Genomic DNA, 22,446 nt, shown 5'->3' with positions numbered 1-22,446 from the left:
AATATTCAAATTCGTACGTAATAAGAATAGGTGCACCTCACTATTTTTCATGTTTAATTCCTGTACGGTATTCAGATTTATGTCAAGAGATATTCCTACAAAATTATGTGTTTTCTTAATATGATAGTAAAAAAGTGTGCCGACCTGTACTTGCTTCTACCTCATGCCAGTAATATTCCTCCAAAATCATGTGTAAACAAAATTTTCAAATTTGTACGTAATAAAAGTAGGTACACCTCACTATTTTTCATATTTAATTCCCGTACGGTATTCAAATTAATGTCGGGGGGGGGGGGGGGTTGGATGGCCGAATGGTTAGCACACACGCGCTGTATCATATGGTCTGTCATTGAGTCAACTGGCGGGGTTTCAATTCCTCGGTTGTACGTGACATGGAGTAGGGTCGCCTGTCTAACCTTGTGGGTTTTCTCCGGGTCCTCCGGTTTACTCCCACTGCTAAAGACCCCTACGAGCAAGCGAATTATTGAAATAAAATTGTGTTAATCCCGAAATGACCTAGTTTGTGTTGAGTAGACGTTAAACCCCATCTCTCTCTCTCTCTCTCTCTCTCTCTCTCTCTCTCTCTCTCAAATTTATGTCAGTGATATTCCTATACAATTAGGTGTTTGTGTTTTAGTAATACAATAGAAAAAAAAAATGCAGACCTGTTCCGGCTTGTAATTCACATCAGTAATATTTCTCCAAAATTGGGCGTCTTCGTTTATACGGCAGCAAATGAAAGCAAAACATTGGTAGTTTCATCACTCGTAAACCAACTTCCACATATTATCATGTCTTTTATATTCCTATGTGACCGGTTACACTATTGATAGTTTCGCAGTATATGACATCGAGATCGCAGGAAAATGCTACTGTAGATAGGAATTTCTATATGGTGTGTCAGCTTCGTCACATTTTCTTGGTAGAGGATTGGTCAGTAAATAAGAACCAAAGGATTTTGAAAGTTATAATGATTGTCCATTGATTTGGGGTATATACTATTAGGATATTTGACATCTATGACTATTTTCTACAAGCTGTCAGCTGACATCAAGGAGATTAAAATGTCTGACAATGGAAAAACCATGAGGTACGGTAATCACGTAGATTGAGTTTATAATTACTCTTATTGGATTGATAAATAGTCTGTCAAAGGAGAAGCAATGACTTCTGTTCAGGATTGGATTGATGAATTGTCCGACATAGGATTAAGTCAGCCAATCAAGACAGATTGGGCATATTCCTGGTCGGACGTTTGGAAAATAGAGTAGTACATGTCCGGTATATATGGGCGAAATAGCATCAATGGTCTGTACGTTATTTTATACTCTCACATTGGTTTGATTTTTAATAGGGACATACATGTTATGAGGAACCCTATGGAAATTCAGAATAATTTGATGTATATTTGGGATTTATCAGCCTGTTTCCTTTCAAATTCCTGAAATATATCTTAAACTGGTCAAGTTTGTTTTATAATGACATAAGGATCAATCCCGTTGTATTTTAAAACATTCAGTTATTTTTGTGTTTACATTTTTTACTTTAAAGCTTAGTACAGAGTTCATAGATGTTTTAAAGTTTGCTCTGTGGGATTTGTTGACAATGTTTTTAAATTTAGCATGAACGACTTTGTTACTGTAGGGCATACACAACTGACCTAATATAAAAGGTCCTTGTCCGTATTTAAAGGTGAGGGTTTTAAATTAGATTTAGGGATATTTTTTTATTATTTCAGTCTGGTATAAATGAAATGTATGCTCAGATTGTATATAAAGATAAAAAATTACTTGAATTAAACAATAAGATATTAGAAATGGATCGGCAAGTAATGGATCTTCAAGAATATGTTTGTGAAAAAAATGAAGTTATTAGAGGAAGAGATAAAGTTATTGAAGTAAGTAAAGTATTAGTAGTATTGACATTACTTATAGTGCTGAACACATTTGAATATATTAGAGATTGGAGGTAGATTTAATGTGGGACAACAGATACATATATCTCCTTCACAAACTCTAACTATTTTAAGGATGCACCTTGTTTATTGGCTGGGAGTTACAATCCGGAAAACCTATTTTATCTCTTATCCAATGAAAATGCATTATCCACGCAGTATTTAGTGATAATGCTTTCTATGCTGTGGTTTTAACAAACAGTACAGAATGTGTTGAAAAATGCTGAAGAAAAAAACTATTTTGTTTCCTTGTAAGATTTTGTTTATGGAGTAACATGGTTAAAGATGGGTTCCCGCGTACAAACTGGGTGATTTAATGGTATATATGGACTAAAAACATATTCAAACTAATTAATTTGTCATAACTTCGCTTTAAATCCGTCTCAAACACTGTAATTGCGAAGGAATGTCCTATAAAAATTCGATCAAACCAGGTCATGTTTACGTCACGTGACTTACCTCTCTTGGAAGTCAGAGGAGAATTCATTGCATACATAAGACGATGTTGTCTTTAATCGCTTACTATTTATTACAAATATCGAATCCTAATTAAATTCTCGGATTATCCACTACCCGCGTCTTTTTCCGTCATTTTTATCTCAGAAAGTGTTGTATGTCTTCATAAAGTTTATCAACTTGTACATCAAGCGCTCAATGTTCGTGTGTGACCTTTGACATCACGCGTGCAGAAATTCCTAATCGTCGGGTAGTTGATTAGGGGAACCCTTACATTTTTGTCCTGTATACGCTCCATGAGTGTTTTTCGGGGAATTCAGTATTTTTCTAGTAAGATTGGATATCTCTACTTTCCATATATATCAAAATTACCATACTTTTATTGGAAATAACCACCCGATAAATACTTTTCTGGGAACCCATCTTTAATAAATACTGTAAGACAATTAATTTGTCAATCGGTTGAAGTTACAATGTATCTCAGGCTTAGCAGCAAGTGCTAATAATGTATAGAAAACTTTGAGCAGAAATTAAAGACATTAACTTCCCATGATTTATTAAAATGACAAGTGCTATGTGAAGAAAGGGAAAAGTAACAGGACCACAAAGGCCTTTTCACCAAAGTGGCGACTTGTTTAAAATAATTATTGCTACACACGATTTAAAAATCGCTGTTGGCAAAGTGGCTAGTGCTCACACTGTGCCTACAGATCAGGGAAATTAATATTTTAAAAACAATAACCAGCTCTTATAAATTGCTTCTTGACATTAAATGTAACAGCTATTTTTAATTGTCCCCCGCCGTCTGTCTGTCTGTCCGTCTGTCTGTCCGTCTGTCTGTCCGTCTGTCTGTCCGTCCGTCCGTCTGTCTGTCCGTCACACTTTTTGGGACACAATAACTCTCTTCCTAATTGAGCTAGAATGTTCAAACTTGGTGTATGTGTTTATTAGGTCAATGCCTTGATGGAGTTCGAAGATGAGCATTTTCCGCTTAGGGTAAGCAGAGATAAGCAATTTGATTGGTTGATGCTTTGGGACACGATAACTCTCTTCCTAATTGGGCTAGAATGTTCAAACTTGGTGTATGTGTTGATTAGGTCAATGCCTTGATGGAGTTCGAAGATGAGCATTTTCCGCTTAGGGTAAGCAGAGATAAGCAATTTGATTGGTTGATGCTTTGGGACACGATAACTTTTAATTGAGCTAGAATGTTCAAACTTGGTGTATGTGTTTATTAGGTCAATGCCTTGATGGAGTTCGAAGATGAGCATTTTCCGCTTAGGGTAAGCAGAGATAAGCAATTTGATTGGTTGATACTTTGGGGCACGATAACTCTCTTCCTAATTGAGCTAGAATGTTCAAACTTGGTGTATGTGTTGATTAGGTCAATGCCTTGATGGAGTTCGAAGATGAGCATTTTCCGCTTAGGGTAAGCAGAGATAAGCAATTTGATTAGATGAGCATTTTCTGCTTATGGTAAGCAGAGATAAGCAATTTGATTGGTTGATACTTTGGGGCACGATAACTCTCTTCCTAATTGAGCTAGAATGTTCAAACTTGGTGTATGTGTTGATTAGGTCAATGCCTTGTTGATTGATGCTTTAGGACAAGATAACTTTGATAGAGAGTGATGAAACTTAAGTGTATAGTTGATAATCAGTTTGATTGCTTGATACTTTAAAAAAAATAAATGTGCGATAAATTAATGTGTCATCTATTTATTTTGGTATTTTGGCGGGGGACATCAGCCTCACTGTTGGCTTGTTTTTTTTTTTTTTCATTTCTTTTATGTAGATCCTTCAGACTTCTTTAAAAGACAAGGACCAAAATATACATGACCAAGCTATGTTAATAGCAAAACTTACAGCTAAAGTTGAAAATAGTGAAGAGAATATAAGTTTACTAACAGAACAGCTTCAAAAAAAAGATCACGATCTAAAAGTAGAAACTGAAAGATTCAGTTTGAAACTTTCAGAATCGCACAAATATTTCGAAGAAACTCTTAATGAGAGAGAAACTGAACTTAAAAGACTTCAGAATAGTATTACATCTAAAGATAAAGATCTGTTAATGAGTCAGAATGATTTACGAGAAATCATCAACAGACATGAGCATGATATTCAATCCATCATGAACAAGGGTACTGTCAATATTGAAGACACTGTCATGAAAATGATGGAACAAAAGATTAAAGACAGCAATGAAGTTTTAGAAGGCAAAATTAAAGTAGTGGAGATCATGCAGTCTGAAATGGTCAGCAAAGATCAAGAACTAATTCAAAATCGCAAAACATTGAGGACACTGAAAGATAAACTGCAAGTGACTTCTGAACAGCTTATGTTGTTACAGGCCAATTTCGTTGACATGGAAACTCAGTGGAAAGATGAAAAAACTAAGTTAGAAACTAAAGTGAAAACATTGGTTGAGAAACATGAAACTGAGTTAAGTGAAAAAGATCTCCAAATGCAAACATTCCAAATGTCCTTGACTCAATATGAAACTGCCTATGCACAAGCCTCTGTTCAATATAGTGCCTTGCAAGAGCGCTATCAACAAGCTTACAATGAACTTAAAAAGTCACAAGAAGGTAAACCGCCATCTAGTCAACCATTTTTACCTTCTTCATCATCAGCCGAAACTGATGAGCTATGTAAAATTGTGGATCTTCTGAAAGCTGAAATAGCACAAAAAACAGAAGAAATAGAATCTCTGAAGAAGGCATCTTCTGAAGAGAGTAATACACCTAGTAAATCTGATAAATCTGAAACTAAGATGTTAAAGATGAAAGCCCAATTGACATCAAAAATAAAACACCTTGAAAAGGAACTTTTAGGGCTTAGACAGGTTAGTATAATACTTACTTATTTCACCAGTATCCCTTTGCTTATCATGAGCCCTTTCTGTAAATCTATTCTCTTCTGCACCCATGCATAAAACCAAGTTGTTTGGACCATTATCCAACGTACTGATAATATACACATTAAGTGCTCAGTCAGTTCAGTATGGAGAAACAGATTTGCTGTGATACAAAAAGTGGTTGAAAAGTGTAGGGTCCAGGCCATTCATGGGATGGAAAAGTATGAAATGAAAAGGTACATATCAACGAGTACAGAACAGACACTGCAAGGCGAATATTCGGCTGCATAGGACTTCACAGATCACAAGAAATGGTTTGACTAATTTTGGGCTGCAGTGAACTTTGGAGTTGAAATGAAGTTACATTCTGCTAAGTATAAAATACCCAATGGCAGACAATTTGCCACCTGTATATAAGGCTTGCCAGACACCCCTAAATGTTTGGCCCTGTGGACACTATGCTAGAATTGGGCTAGTACATATATTTAAAGTTTACTTCAAATGGACTGGTAAATATAAAATACCCTATGGCAGACAAATTGCCAGCTGTATAAGGCCTGCCAGACACCCCTAAAAGTTTGGCCCTGTATACACTATGCTGGAATTGGCCTAGAACATTTAAAAGTACCACATACAAATTGATCCATACCAGACAAATTTTCCCCTGCTTAAGGCCTTGCACACCCATGAAGGGTCTCAAAATTTTGGGCTAGATTAAACATTGGAGGTACATTGTACCACATGAAACAAAGAATTCAGCTGAAATAAGCCCATCCCCCCACCCATCCCCTTTTTAAAATGTAGAATTCAGCTAGAATAAGGTTACACAATAAATGGTACCTTGTTCGTTTGTCCAATATTCTGTGTCCTTCAGGTCTGTATAGGAATACACACTGTGGTTGGTCACTTCTGATCACAACAAATCAATTGAAACCTTATAATGGGTCTTTTCATCATTCATTTGAAAATATTACCGTTGTTTGTGAATGGTCTATGTGGTAAAGAATTGATTTTGGATGGTGTCAATTCCCATGATATTATTTTTGCAGGGAAGTAATCTTGCAGATGAAATTGTTACTTTAAAGAATCAGTTGGTTGAGTTAGAAGATGAAAAGGGTAACTTACAGTTAAAACTTGTTGACTTTGAAGAACAGAAGACTTTACAAGGTTAGAGAACTCTACAGAAAATATCTTTGAATCTATGCTTACTTCATTGATAATGTTTTAAATAATGTTATGTAATAATTACGTTCGTGCCATCTTAAATAGTTATAATATCATTCACAAATTATTTCCGTTATCTATAACCACCTTTGAGGGGTGGTGGGATTTACCAGTTATAAGCAAAGTGCTCTTGAAAACATTTTAAACAAATAATGCAGAAAAGAACAACTAATATTTTTTTATTCTTCAAATTGTTAAGATATCATGGAAGCCAATCAGATGGCAGCTGACAAAATTGGGTATGAAACTCGCACCTTCTTAATGAATTTGTTCTAAGGATAGATTTTATTGCTATACTAGTAACCTGTGGGTTATGTTCAAAGGGAATGAGGTAAGTCACCTGTTATCATAGGTCAATCCAATGCTTGTACCAGACATACATGTAGGGTTACCACCCTAAACTGATGTGTTTTCTCTGGGTATTCGGGGTTCCTTCTAATTCTAAATATCCCTGTATGTTAGTGAATTGTTGAAATAAAATGTGTTGACATTAATGTTTTGTGTATTGTATCTACAGTTCAACTTGAAAGTCAGATAAAAGACCTTGAGAGTGAAAAAGAAACTTTAAATGTAAATATATCCGAACTGACATCTAGTCTTCAAGCTGCTAATGATGAAAGGGAAAAACTTAGTCAGATTGTAACAGATTTACAAGATAATGTTGATCAGGTAACATTCATAATATACATAATTAATGGACTGAATGGTGAATACATGTTTATCAGAGAGGTAAACAGTTCAGTTATACATCAAAACAAGAAATTATTCAATGCATCAGCTGGTATATAAAAACAGTGACACAGGATTATCTGAGAACCAGAATATTTTTTTATATGGCCCCTATTATTAACATAATAGAATAAAGTATGGAATAGTTACCTGTAAACAATCGTACCACCCTTTATAACAATAAATAAGAATCAGCCTCCCTGATAATATAACAATTTTCTAGTTGCATTAAATGCCTTCTATTATTAAAATTGCAAGAAAAAACTAAGCCATAAATGGTTATGTAAAAAAGAGGGCTGTGACTTCTCATTTATTTATATAGACCACTTTCGAAATTGTATTGATTTATATTTTAAAAATGCATTATAATTCTTTTTGTCCCCCGCCTTTCTAAGAAAGCAAGAAGACTATTAAAATGGGCCTGTCCGTTCTAATTGGGTGAGAGTGATGATACTAGAGTATAAATTCATTATATCAATACCTTGACTAAGTTCAATAGAATGTTTAAACTTGGTGTAGATGGTCATTAGGTGAATGTCTTGACTGAGTTAAATGATAGCATTTCCTGCTAAAGCTAAGCTGAGCTAAGCCATTTCATTGGTCAATGCATTGGGTGCAATTAATTAATATGTGTCTTGTATTTATTTTGGGATTATGGCGAGGGACATTAGCCTAACTGTTGGCTTGTTTTTATATGCCCACATTTTCATGTGGGCGTATTATGCAAATAGTGTAAACATCTGGTATATCAAGGTTGTGAACCCTCCAGAAGTCACAGTTTTTATCCGATTTTGATGAAACCTGAAATGCATGTTTATAACCCAAAGATCTTGGTTCCTTTCGATATTCGCGCATAAAGAAAAAAAAAACTGAATTATGGCCCCTGATTGTACTAAAAATTGAGTTTTTAGCTTGTGGTCCCTCTGGAGGTCACAATTATTATCCGATTTAAAAAAGCGTTTGTATATATCACCGTTACACAGTAATGATGGTTAAGTTTGAATTTCGTGAAAATTGGGTCAAAACTGCCGGACAAAATGGCCGCCCCTCGTACTCAAATAGTGTAAACATCTGGTATATCAAGGTTGTGGCCACAATTTTGATCCGATTTTGATGAAACTTGAAATACAAGTTTATAACCCAAAGATCTTGGTTCCTCTCAATATTCTCGCATATCGGATCGTAACTTCCTGATTATGGCCCTTGATTGTACAAAAAATCACTTTTTTAGCTTGTCTCTTTAGAGGTCACAATTTTTATCCGATTTAAAAAAAAACGTGTGAATATATCACCATTAAACACTAAGATCTTGGTTCCTTTTGATAATCGCACATATCCGAACGTAACTTCCTGGATTATGGCCTATGATTTTTAGCTTGTGGATTCCACCGTAATGAAGGTTGAATTCGAATTTCGGGAAAATTGAAATGAAACTGCCCAACAAAATGGCCGCGCTTTGTACGCAAATTGTGTAAAAGTATATAATACGAAGGTTGTGGACCCTCTAGAGGTCACAATTTTTATCCGATTTTGATAAAACTTAAAACATATCTTTATATCCCAAAGATCTCAGTCCCTTTTGATATTTGCGCAGTTCAGACCATAACTTTCTGGATTATTGCCCTTGATTGTACAAAAAAATCGCATTTGTTTTTAGCTTGTTCTCTATCCACCTCTTGCAAAATGTGGGCGTATCCTGTCTGGCAGCCGCTGGTTACAATACATTAGAGATAATCCCAATTACCTTCCTCAAAAAATGTTTTCTTTTATTCAGAATCAGGTTGAACATGATAATAAACAGACTCAAATAGTTGAACATTTGACTCGACAAGTCTATGATTTACAATTGATATGTAAGAATCTGGAAGTTGAGAATGAACAAGTAAAATCACGCTGTATAGACCTAGAAAAACAAACAGAAGAAAGTGAAATATACAAGAATCAAACCGAATCTGATCTAGTAAGTTCTAAAAAACTAAAATTCTAGTAACTAATTGGATGTACATAGCAGTTAAATACTATGTTTGCCCTCAAACATTGCTGTTTTAATACAAATAATCTTTAAGTGGCATTTAGTGATTGAGGAAAACATTAATCCGTTACACAATTTGTTTGTGGACACTCTACAGATCACAATCTTTATTTGATTTTAATGAAACTTGAAATATCTCCCAAAGATCTTGGTTCCTTTCGATATTGGCATGTATCAAACCATAACTTCATGGATTATTGGCCCAGATTGGGCGAAAAATCACTCCGGGGGGGGGGGGGGGTGCACGGTATAAAGAGCTGGCGTCCAGCGATTTTCCCCACCTACTTTGCTCCTTGTGCCGGCTATATTTTGATTCCACCTTCTTTAGGCTACACAAAATAAATGTCTTGTTTCTCGGGCAACTGACAGCTGAAACTGTAGGGGGGGAGGGCGTTTTATTTTTTTTTTTATCTCATTTCTGGCTAGAGGATGGTGCAAAATAAAATTTGCCTATTGTTGAAAATTGTTGGGGCGGGAGGGCGGCCTTGTATTTTTTTTTTTTTTTAATGGGAAAGTCATTACTTGTCTACGGTTTTGCTTTCAGTTATATATTATACATACTTAGAACATAAACCCAAAAATCAAGTCTACTCAAACACTGAACACTGACTGAAAGGAAAATAATTTTCCATATTTAATTCACGTAATGTAGCTTACTAATGGTAATGGTGACAACCATAATTGAAATTGGTTTAAAATAAAATTCCGTACGACTATTAATAGCCGTCCATAATAACGACAATATTTTAAAGAGTAAGCCTCTGTCAGCATGTGTATCAAAAATAATCATCACGGTAAACGACACTTCGATCTAAATCTAGTATCGCTGGTTTATAATGATTGACCTAATTCCAACCAATGCATGTCACGTGTCATCGGGATTCGGGAAATGACTGTTTCTCAGGTTATTCGGTGTGTTTCTCAGGATATTCGGTGTTCTATCTGGGGTTTATATCGAATGACTATTTAAATTTAACTAACAACTCATCAGTAAAACCATCAAATGTGTAATCCAATTATTATTTTCCGGATTATCAAAACTACTGTTAAATGTGCTAATGACCCAGATTCTGACTAAGGTATGGTGACTATCATCGTATCGTATTCGTAGCCACAAGTTATAATAATTAACCTGTTCTACGATTCATTGTTTTATAAGTAGGATTTTTTCAAACATGGACCGACTGAAGCCGGCAATAATGAGCCGATTAAGATCGAATGATTGAAATACATTGCATTGTTGTCAATGACTTTCGGCGTTTACAACAAGAATCAAATTCTAGTTCACAAGGGGAGGTAATTAAAATCACGTGATACAAAAATGGAGGTTCTTTCGATATCAATAAAAAAGACCCGTAAATGAGCGTTTACATCTGAATTAGTTTAATACATTTGAATGGATATTCACGTATGGGGCATGTAGAACATGCGGCATATTTTTTTTATGACTTGCTTATCGATGTTCGGGCGGGCGTTACATATTTTTTATTTTTCATCAAGACTAATAAATAGGCCGCACGCGCAACCAATTTTGCGTGCGGGCGGTGCCCGAGAAACAACTTATTTTATTTGTGTTGCCTTAAGTATAAATGGTCTGGTAGCCGGTGAGCTTACAAACTGCACCCCCAACAATAAACAGCGTCACAGTTATCCGGTGTACTGTAGTCAAGTTAAAACGTACAATGCGATAATCAAGAAACCGGCGATATTCTGTATCTCCTTTCAAAAAGAGTTACCGGTGTAGTTTAATATTGTGTCATCCCTTTCTTCACCTACTCTACTCGAAATCTTAACCATCAATTAGATTTATACCCAGTGTAAAAAAAAAAGTTAACAGGCTTATTTGTTTATTTGACACATATTCTTTCGAAAACTGTCATTATACCGGCTAGTTTTCAAGCATTATATGTCAGTAAACTGACATGGAATAAAATATGTAGCAACTAGCCGACCCTACACCCAATAATAATAATAATAATGTCTGAAAAACGACAGTTAACGCTCTCGTCATATTTCAACAAGAAACATAAAAAAGGTGATATTATTGAGTGGATTTTCAATGGTACCATAATCAAATCCCTCAACTGACAATTTGTCATACAAAAATAACATGTCAAAATCAGTCTCGCCGTCACTGAATATGGAAGCAATTTTCAGGGGGTGCAACTCTGCGTGGCGCTTGCTGTTAAACTGCGAAGAATGATCATTTCTTATCACAGTCACAGTCAGTTGATCCTTGGCTGATTTGAATACGGTATATACAATTCTTGTTTATTATTTTGTCAGCGAAAATACTTTAGTATCTTTCTAGCCAGCTGAAGATAGCATTTTACACATTTTTAACAATACAAAAATGAAGTTAAATATCCCACAATGTAGCCTATTGCTTCACTGATGTAGATAGCTAGTAAGCTATATTAGAAGAGAGGTTGATAAAGGGATAGCTGAGTTGACCGTTAGATCGATCCATTTTCCGCGACTGCACCAAACTGAGTTTTCAAACCTGTTCACTAGATAATTTACATTTTAAAAAATATTTATCTGATACAGGTTCTGATTGAAATACAGAGATGCCTATATTGGCCTTTAAGTGGTGTAAAATCAACCAAATTGCATCATATTGTATGCCAAAAAGCAAAGGTTATTTTAGGTGTCACAACTCCATTGCTTCCGTTGGAAGAAAGTCGTTTTTTCCCGATTTTTAACCTTTTTATACGCCCACATTTTCATGTGGATGTATTATAATTCTTATCCGATTTTGACGAAACTTGAAATATAGGTTTATCTCCAAAAGATCTCGGCTGCTTTCGATATTGGCATGTTTGTACGAAAAATCACGTTTTTAGCTTGTGGACCCTATAAGGTCACAATTTTTATCCGATTTTGTTGAAACTTGAAATGTAAGTTTATAACCCAAAGATCTCAGTTCCTTTCGATATTCGCGCGTATCGGACCATAACTTCCTGAATTATGGCCCCTGATTGTACGAAAAATCGCGGTTTTAGCTTGTGGACCCTATAGAAGTCATAATTTTTATCCGATTTAAAAAAACGTTTTATTATATCACCATTACACCCTAAGGATGGCCCAAAATTGACAGACAAAATGGCGGCCGTTCGTTCTCAAATAGCGTAAAAATATGGTATATCAAGGTTGTGGACCCTATAGAGGTCTCAATTTTTTTCCAATTTTGGTGAAAATTGAAATGTAAGTTTATAACCCAAAGATCTCTGTTGCTTTTGATATTCGCGCATATCGGACCGTAACTTTCTGAATTATGGCCCCTGATTGTACGAAAAAATTGCGTTTTTATTAGCTTGTGGAGCCTATAGAGGTCATAATGTTTATCCTATTTTAAAAAAAGTATTATTATATCACCGTTACACTCTAAGGACGGCTGAGTTCGTATTTCGTGAAAATCGGCCGAAAACTGACAGACAAAATGTCCGCCCCCCGTTCTCAAATAGTGTAAAAATATTGTATATCAAGGTTGTGGACCCTATAGAGGTCACAATTTTTATCCGATTTTGTTGAAACTTGAAATGTAAGTTTATAACCCAAAGATCTTGGTTCCTTTCGATATTTGCGCATATCGAATTGTAATTTCCTGATTTATGGCCCTTGATTGTAGGAAAAATCACTTTCTTTTTAGCGTGTTCTCTATCCATCTCTCGAAAATGTGGACGTATCCTGCCTGTCAGTTGCTGGTTATCCGATTTTGTTGAAACTTGAAATGTAAGTTTATAACCCAAAGATCTCGGTTCCTTTCGATATTTGCGCATATCGGACCGTAACTTCCTGAATAATGGCCCCTAATTGTACGAAAAATCGCTTTTTTAGCTTGTGGACCCAATAGAGGTCATAATTTTTATCCGATTTAAAAAAATGTATTATTATATCACCGTTACACCATAAGGACGGCTGAGTTCGAATTTCGTGAAAATCGGCCCAAAACTGACAGACAAAATGGCCGCCCTTCGTTCTCAAATAGCATAAAAATATGGTATATCAAGGTTGTGGATCCTATGGAGGTCACAATTTTTATCCGATTTTGTTGAAACTTGAAATGTAAGTTTATAACACAAAGATCTTGGTTCCTTTCGATATTTGCGCATATCGAATGGTAATTTCCTGAATTATGGCCCTTGATTGTAGGAAAAATCACTTTCTTTTTAGCTTGTTCTCTATCCATCTCTCGAAAATGTGGGGGTGTCCTGCCTGGCAGCCGCTGGTTTCTCATTCAAGCGTATGCCGTATTGAAAAGGAAATATTACAATACAAGAATGCTACATGTAAATTAAAGTATACAATATTAGTGCCCATTAACCAAGTCAAATAAATAGCGTTTTTTTGGATCATGCGATTTACGGACCACCATGACACATTGTCATTGATAATCAGTCTACCGGTACCTCTCAGTATAGTTAGCTTTATTCACATTTCTGCCTACATAAAATATATTTTAATCAGAAAATCAATGATTCCTTTGAAAAATCAAAATGGGTATACACAATTTGTGAAGAAACAGGGATAATTCTAACAGTACCACCGGTCGTGTAAAAAAGTGAGCGAGAAGTCAAGTGATGTAAAAATGCTATACGGCGTTTGCAATCTTTGTGAAATGAACACTTATAACATTATTTATTGCTGTTTATTTATCATTCAACAATAAAATACCGTGAATGACATTGAAAGGAGGACATATTTTCACAAAATAGAGTAAAAATAATTGTGGTATCTTCGGTAAGTTATGTTGTCATTCGACAATACTCGTTTATTTTACGGGTAGGACTATGGTGTGCTTAGTAAGTTAGTTGTAAATGAAGTTAGTCTATTCGGCTATTATTATTGTGCCCACAGGAACTAAAATGCTTTAAATGATCACAAAGTATTGTTCAATTTCAAAGAATTTGTCAGAGAAATCGGCCTGTCCGCGGGCGGACCGAATGCGAAATATCAGCTGTCCAACAAAATGATTAACCTGTCCCGGGCGTCAGGCGATGGGAATTGTGCTTCGCTGCTTATTGCCTCTGATTGGACAAAAAATCCTGTTTGTTTTTATACGCCCACATTGAAATGTGGTCGTATATTGTTGTCGCCCCCGGCCGGCCGTCCAGCGTCCACAATTGCTTGTGGACGCTCTATAGGCTAAAGTTAATATCTGATTGACTTTAAATTTATACACAGTGTTTAAGGTCATGAGACAAAGAAGCCTCGATAATTACTGTCGGAGTTATGGCCCTTGATCACTTCAAAAAATCTTGTGGACGCTCTAGAGGTCAAAGTTAATATCCGATTAACTTTAGATTTATACACAGTGTTTAAGGTCATGAGACGAAGAAGCCTATTGATTTTCAACGATTTTCGATAATTAGTGCAAGAGTTATGGCCCTTGTTCACATTAAAAAAACTTGTGGACGCTCTAGAGGCTAAAGTTAATTTTCGATTTGGCTTTAAATTGATACACAGTGTTTAAGGTCATGAGACGAAGAAGCCTATTGATTTTCAGCGATTTTCGATAATTACTGTCAGAGTTATGGCCCTTGTTCACTTCAAAAAATCTTGTGGACGCTCTAGAGGTCAAAGTTAATATCCGATTGACTTTAGATTTATACACAGTGTTTAAGGTCATGAGACGAAGAAGCCTATTGATTTTCAACGATTTTCGATAATTAGTGCCAGAGTTATGGCCCTTGATCACATTGAAAAAACTTGTGGACGCTCTAGTTAATATCCAATTGACTTTAAATTTATACCCAGTGTATAAGGTCATGAGACGAAGAAGCCTATTGATTTTCAGCGATTTCCGATAATTACTGCCAAAGTAATGACCCTTGATCACTTTGACATCTTGTGGACGCTCTAGAGGCTAAAGTTAATATCCGATTGACTTTAGATTTATATACAGTGTTGAAGACCATGGGACGAAGAAGCCTATTGATTTTCAGCAATTTCCGATAATTTTTGCTAGAGTTAAGGCCCTTGATCACTTTGAAAAATCTTGTGGACATTCTAGAGGCTAAAGTTAATATCCGATTGACTTTAAATTTATACACAGTGTTTAAGGTCTTGAGACGAACAAGTATATTGATTTTCAATGAATCTTTATGACTTGAACAGCTAAATCCACGATGTTAAAAGTTTTGTATACTAAACATTAGCATGGGGCAGAACTTTATAAAAACCAAACAAATTCTAATGGTTTTCTGATAATTACTTAATGAGTTGTTACTCTTAATCAGATTTTAATGTATTATAAATATTTTATTACCGAAAAAAGTAAAAATATGCGACAACTCTTGTTGACTGCCCGGACGATTTAGCTGCTGTGAGCATATGTTTCGTTGCCTGGCAACCTATCTTTAGCTTTTTCTCTATCTATCTCTTGCAAAATGTGGGCGTATCCTGCCTGGCAGCCGCTGGTTTGTGTACCCCATGCTGACAAAGTGGTATAGACACATGAATTCACAATACCCTACCATGAATAAAAAACATGAAATACAAATTTACTTTGCAAAGTGTTTGTGTGTTATCAAAACTGACCGGCAGTGAAAATTTTGAAGTGGAAACCCTGGTGTAAGCATCTGGTGTAGCAATGTTGTGGACCTTCTAGAGGTCACAATTTTGATTCGATTTTACTAAAACTTGAAATGCATGTTTAGAACTTAAAGATCTCGGTTCCTTTCGATATTCGCACATATCGAGTCGTAACTTCCTGAATTATGGCCCCTAATTGTACGAAAAATCACGTTTTTAGCTTGTTGTCCCTCTAGAGGTCACAATTATTATCCGATTTAAAAATCTTTCGAATATATCACCATTACACCCTAATGATGGTAGACTTCGAATTTCGTGAAAATCAGACTAAAACTGCCCGACAAATGGCTGCCCCTCGTACGCAATTACTAGTGTAAACATCTGATATATCAAAAATAAGGGTATATCAAGGTTATATCTTTCCAAAGATCTCAGTCCCTTTTGATATTTGTGCATTTCAGACCATAACTTTCTGGATTATGGCCCCTGATTGTACAAAAAATCACTTTTGTTTTTAGCTTGTTCTCTATCCATCTCTTGGAAAATGTGGGCGTATCTTGCCTGGCAGTCGCTGGTTTTTGAAAATTAGTTGAGATATATATATATGTTACTTGTATTGAATTTTCATTTTGCCTTCACAGATTTCTATGAAAGTGAAAATAGCTAATTTTGAATCAACTGTAACAAATCTTCAAGATTCTGTCAGTGAACAGACTGAGAAAATTTCATGTCTGGAAGCTGAAAAAGTTTCGTTGCAAGTAAAGATGGTGGAAACAGAAGAACTGAGAGAAGGTACAGTACGGCCGTCACGATGGTTTGACGGGACACGATATTACCGTGTTTTTTATAGTGGAATTCCGTGATTTACCGAGTGAACACCGAGCGAATATCGAGTGACACGATAGCACTGCCTCGGTGTTGGAAACACGGTGTGACTCGGTGTTTTAATTAAACCATGCCTCTGATCGTTTATTTTAAGATGAAGTACATGTAGAGCTATACATTGTTATTATAGATCACTTAATGTGTTGGTAGCTACGTGTGAAGATTGGCGTACGCGTTTCTTTGATCTGTTATATCATGGACCGTATATAGGGTTATATCACAGGGTAATTCTGTTATTTAAACCCGGGTATTGTCATCTTTTAAACAGAAATATGCTTATACCGATACATTATTACTTCATTAATATGTTCGACATTTGTAAGACTTGCATCGATGGACCATTACAAATTCAATCAAATTACTGAAAAATTATAACATGACACCAATATATGCTAGTCTTACCGGGGGCGTAGATTTATCCATCTAAATAGTAATTCACATACTGATAAATAATTCTGGTTTAAATCACAAATAAATTAAAAGCCTTTGTCTCCTGATATGTAATCACACAAAGTCAGAATTCACCGTCAACAAGTTTATGGAACTTTGCTGAATACATGTACATTGACACGTATCAGTCTGATAATACCTTGCTGACGTTTTCATTTCGGCACCATAGAGTCTGGTGGATGCATACTGTCAATCAAGGTTCCACAATGAGAACTGACACGTGACATGAAAGGAAATCGACTGACAGAACATAGACGCCCCTTTAACAACAAACTATTACCTTGTAGTAGTCTTGTGCTTGTGGACAATATGACTTTTATTGTTAATTGTCAGTAGTAATAATTACATATTTTCAAAAGAGATGTCGATTTCTTTTTGATTATACATGTAGCTTCAGTCCATTCAATTACCTGTATTTATTATTCAAATGGTTTCTTAATTAGCAGAATGTGAAAATAAAGAAAACAAAGTTACACTTAAAATATGACTACGGTAACCAAGAAGTTATTCGTCGCGATTTCACAGGGTTGTTAGGATTCGACCGGACTCCCATCCAATCCGCTAAATGTAATACCAATTTGTAATGAGTAATTGTGATTACTCTGTTACGGTAAAACTCATATTTTTTTTTAAATCGGTACAGGCTTAAGGTTCACGCATGCAGAGCGGCTTATGAACAAAATGATGTTTAGTCATTTGCATATTCTGCCTTACACCGGTGGAAATCATTTCATTATATTGTGCACAAACGTCATTCCTTAAATAGCCCCACGCCCCTTTAACAACTGAATTTTCTGTTAGACCATTTATTCTACACTCTTTGATGTGCTTTCTAGATTAATTAATTTCATAACTATTGAAGAGGACCAGTTGGTTGTTTATATTGTTTTATTTACCTAACGATCAACGATAAATTCACCAATGTTTTTGTAATAAAGTTGACCCGTATTGTTTGCTGATTGGCTTTATCCCATGATTTAAAAAATTGGCCATGGTTAATATTGGGTCAACAATAATTCCTTAAATTGCGCCGGAGCCCCTTTTACATGTATTCGTACATGTATGTCGGGCCAAAAGGTCATTTCTTAAATAGTACGTATTTACCTTACCTTTTATATTCATATTGTAGATGTTAAATATCCTTAATAATTATCACAGGCAAATATAAAAATAATACCAATCCAAATTAATATCCTTTTGCATATAAACTTGCATATATAATCAACTTGGAATGCCAAAATTTAAATCGTAAAGCATTGTGGTCTAAACGGTATCATAAATTATAAAATAAACCATAAATCAATGGACCTGTTGTAAGGTGAACACTGCATGGTTTCTGGCAACTTTGGGTCTTTGCGGCATAATGTAGTCTTAACCAATAAAAACAACAAAGTGGCTACGTGCGATTTTATTCTTTGATCTTGGATCCAAGGGACATTTCTGTTATTCAAACCAATCTGCACGAGAATGACAACATACAAGTTGACAGTTATCATTGATTTGGGGTTCATGTGGAATAGATTCTTCCATCGAAATACAGTTATTCTTTTCTAAAATAAAACGAGTGCCTTGGATTTTTGCGTGGATTTGATAGCGGTTATAATTAACTAATATTCTCTTACATCGGAGACTTGTGTCGCGTCCATTTCATTTTTACGGTAAGTACGAACTTATGTGTCTGATTTGAAAGCGCTTTCGAACCCCGTTGCAAGTTCTATTTGTCTTATTTCTATTTGTAAGACCGGTAACCCAAATACCGTTATAGTTTGCAATTTAAAAGTCTATCTTTGCCGTGATTCGAGAGTAGTTCTTAATTTAGTAGTTAAACGAGACTTACCAGTAAGTTGAAGTTTGACTGTAATTCTGTTTCATGGTCTATAGTACGGAGGGATCATGTGAGAGTGCTATGCACATGCGTGAGTCATAATTCAAAGAGAGAATGAACACTGAGCAATGAAATTATCCAAGTGCTGGGTGGGTAAATCACTCAACTAGTAACTACCTTGCCCTAATAATAGGGTGGGCACATGATCCCTCCGAACTATAGACCATGAAACAGAATTACAGTCAAACTTCAACTTACTGGTAAGTCTCGTTTAACTACTAAATTCTGTTTCATTGAGTCTATAGCACTTGGATCACGTGAGACTTCAAAGTCAGTTTCATTCTCTAAAACCAAGGAGGTAAAAGAAATAAAACAATAAGATAATGTGTACACATTTATATAAACAAATTAATGTACATTCATAACAAAAACAAATTAATGTACATTCATAACAAAAATAATCTAAAAGATTTTAAAACTCGAATATAAGTATCAGAAGAACTGTTTCCTCCCTTTCAAATTAATCTGTCACAGAAATTAAATTTGAATAATCCAAAATAGGTTTATTATAAAACCGTGCAAATGTATGAGAATTACCCCATCCTGCTGTGGACATAATGGTATTCAGTGGAATATTGCTCTGATAAGCGGCTGATGTAGACGCACTACAAATACTATGCGGAGTGAAAACGGTCATGTCAACTCCAGACAGACCTAAAACACATTTGATCCATCGTGAAATGGTTGATTTAGTAACTGCTTTGTAAGGTTTGACAAAACTAATGAATAACTTATTACAGTCATTTCTAAGCACTTTAATTCTTTCTAAATATGCAGTCAAAATTGTTACAATACACAATCGCTTATCTGTAAACGCTTTTAAACACAACTCAGCTTGATGTTTTCCTGGTCTAGAAGTTTTCAATAAATCTCCATAACGAATCTTAACATAAACATCTGATAATGTAACATTTCTTATATCTATTAAATGTAACGATTGGGCTCTCGGTCCACATAAAAGACCCAACAAAGCAACACATTTAAAAGTAAGTTCTTTCAGCGAAAGCTCTAAAACTGGATGTAATGACTGCAAATAATCTAATACACACTTCACATCCTATGTGACACAAGTTTTTGGTAATGATGGACGTAAATTAAAGCAACCTTTCAAAAAACGAATGACAGTTGGATGAGATCCAATTGGTTTATTGTTAACATTAATAAAACACGATAAAGCTGATCTCGCTGAATTCAATGCACTATAACTGGCACCCAAATGAAATAAATCACATAAAAAATTTAACACACACCCCAAAGAGGGTGAAAATGAATCGATGTTCCGTGACAAACAAAATTGGAACCACTTCCTGTGGTATACATTGTATTGCGCAACTGTTCCAGAGCGCCATGACTGCAAAATGATACTGTTAACTTCTGGCGAAAATTCTTCGTTAATAACTGTATGCCTGAAATTCGACAGGCTAGAAGGCGTAGCTTCGGAAGATGACGGAAAAACTCCTTCGGATGACTCAAGGTGGATATGTCCCTAGAAATAACAAATGGACAATCAATTAACATTTCTATCAACACAGAAAACCAAGGTTGTGTGATCCAAAAAGGGACAATAATAATCATCTCAGTCTTTTCAAGGCTAACCTTTTGTAACACTTTTCCAATGAGGGAAAAGGGTGGAAAAGCATAACACAATTTGTGTTTGATCCAATTGACTGAAAAAGCATCAATGGCGAGAGCCAATGGGTCTGGTTGCCAAGAATAATATACAGAAACCTGATTATTCAATCGTGAGGCAAAGAGATCAATCTCTGGTAATCCCCACAAACTAACAATTTTTTGAAAATAAATGGAATTTAACTTCCATTCCAAATTATCTTGATCTATTCTACTCTGCCTGTCTGCCTCAGCATTCTCAGATCCAGGCAAGAAAGCTGCAGAAACCCAAATATTCTTGCTCAGACACCAAAGCCATAATTTATGTGCAACTGAGTTACAGCTAGGAGATACTCCACCCATTTTGTTAATATAACATACTGCTGTAGTATTATCTACTAAAATGTGAATATGAATATTAGAGACTTCTCTGGAGAATGACTGAAGTGTATAAAGAGCGGCCAAAAGCTCTAACGTATTAATGTGGAGTTCTTGTTCCTCAACAGACCAAAGACCCCCAGTTGTAGATGTTAAAAAAGTGCCTCCCCATCCATTTTTAGACGCATCAGAGGTGTAAACCCTATTTGGATCTGAAAAAATTAGTGGACGATTTGCTGACATAATGTTGGATATCCACCATTCCAGATCATCTTTACAGTCAGCAGGAATCATCATCATAGAATCAAAATTACCCTTTGAATCTTTAAGAGCTTTATTTTTAGCATTATCTAGAGACCTATAAAATAAAGGTCCAAACAAATTTCCTGGAAAACTTGCAACCATCATACCGATGGTTTCACTTAAAACTCTAATAGATAAATTGGATGATGCTGCCTTTTAATTAGTACAGGCTGTGCTGATTTTAATAATTTTTTGTGTTGTTAAAGTGACAGTCATGTTGACTGAATTTAAAATAAATCCTAAGTATTCTAAGCATTGACATGGTTCTAACACTGATTTATCAGGATGAACAATAAAGCCAGCTTGGTGAGAAAGATCAACAGTGTCTTTAATATTCTCAAGACAACTTTGATAACTTCCTGCACACAAAAAGGAATCATCTATATACGAAGAATTGTGATGACCTTTTTTACGCAAAAAAGCGAAAAAGGGTTTGGTTATTTTGGTAAAAATTCTTGGAGCAGGACTTAAACCCTGAGGAAGAGACGTAAATTCATATAATTGATTATCCCATACAAACCGAAGAAATTTTCGGTCATTTATATTTATATTAACAGAATAATTTGCATCCTTAAAATCAATGGATGCCATATAACAATTCGGAGTCATGAGACTAACTGCTGATTGTAAAGATTCCATTTTAAAGTGGTAATAAGCAACCTCTTCATTGAAGGTTTTTAAATTTAAAATTAGTCGGTAAGATCCATCTCTCTTCGGTGTGATAAAAATATTTGAGATAAATTCACCTTGAACATGAACACATTCTGAAATCACACCAGTCAATTTGAGTTTCAAAACCTCGTCTGAAACAATACGTCTTTCAGTTAAAGACAAGTTATAAGGCTTAGGCGGATATAACTGTTTTGGTATGCTGTTCAATTCTAAAGAATAACCTTGGATGGCTGATAAAACAAAATGATCAGACGTAATAGTACGCCAAAATGCTACTTTAGTAGCTAAACAACCGCCTTTAAATAGTGTGACCAATGATCTCAAATGGTCACGGTTCAAATTATCAAATAATTAATACTGGTAGTGATACTCACCCACCTGTGTCTTTACTGACGCTGATTGGCAAATTTCTTCTTCACTTGATTCCCCTTCTTGGCTGCCCAGTTTTTTGACTGATTAGTGTAGGCTTTAGGTGTA

The 22,446-nt window shown here is 35.4% G+C and overlaps 1 protein-coding gene across 4 annotated transcripts in view; it reads left to right on the top strand.

Moving 5' to 3' along the window:
• Window positions 1-22,446, top strand: part of LOC126809853 (repetitive organellar protein) — a 74,750-nt gene that overhangs the window by 5,582 nt on the left and 46,722 nt on the right. For all 4 annotated transcript variants that reach the window (XM_050534670.2, XM_050534669.2, XM_050534667.2 and 1 more), the window contains exons 5-10: window positions 1,739-1,897; window positions 4,205-5,254; window positions 6,316-6,433; window positions 7,008-7,159; window positions 8,994-9,179; window positions 16,430-16,580. In XM_050534670.2, the coding sequence (XP_050390627.1) occupies window positions 1,739-1,897; window positions 4,205-5,254; window positions 6,316-6,433; window positions 7,008-7,159; window positions 8,994-9,179; window positions 16,430-16,580 (1,816 nt within the window). The remainder of the gene's footprint in view (window positions 1-1,738; window positions 1,898-4,204; window positions 5,255-6,315; window positions 6,434-7,007; window positions 7,160-8,993; window positions 9,180-16,429; window positions 16,581-22,446) is intronic.

The sequence above is a fragment of the Patella vulgata genome, chromosome 2 (assembly GCF_932274485.2).
Source record: "Patella vulgata chromosome 2, xgPatVulg1.2, whole genome shotgun sequence".
Taxonomy (NCBI): Eukaryota; Metazoa; Mollusca; class Gastropoda; family Patellidae; genus Patella; species Patella vulgata.
Note: the sequence above shows the minus strand (reverse complement) of the source record. Positions and strands in the feature narration are given on the sequence as shown.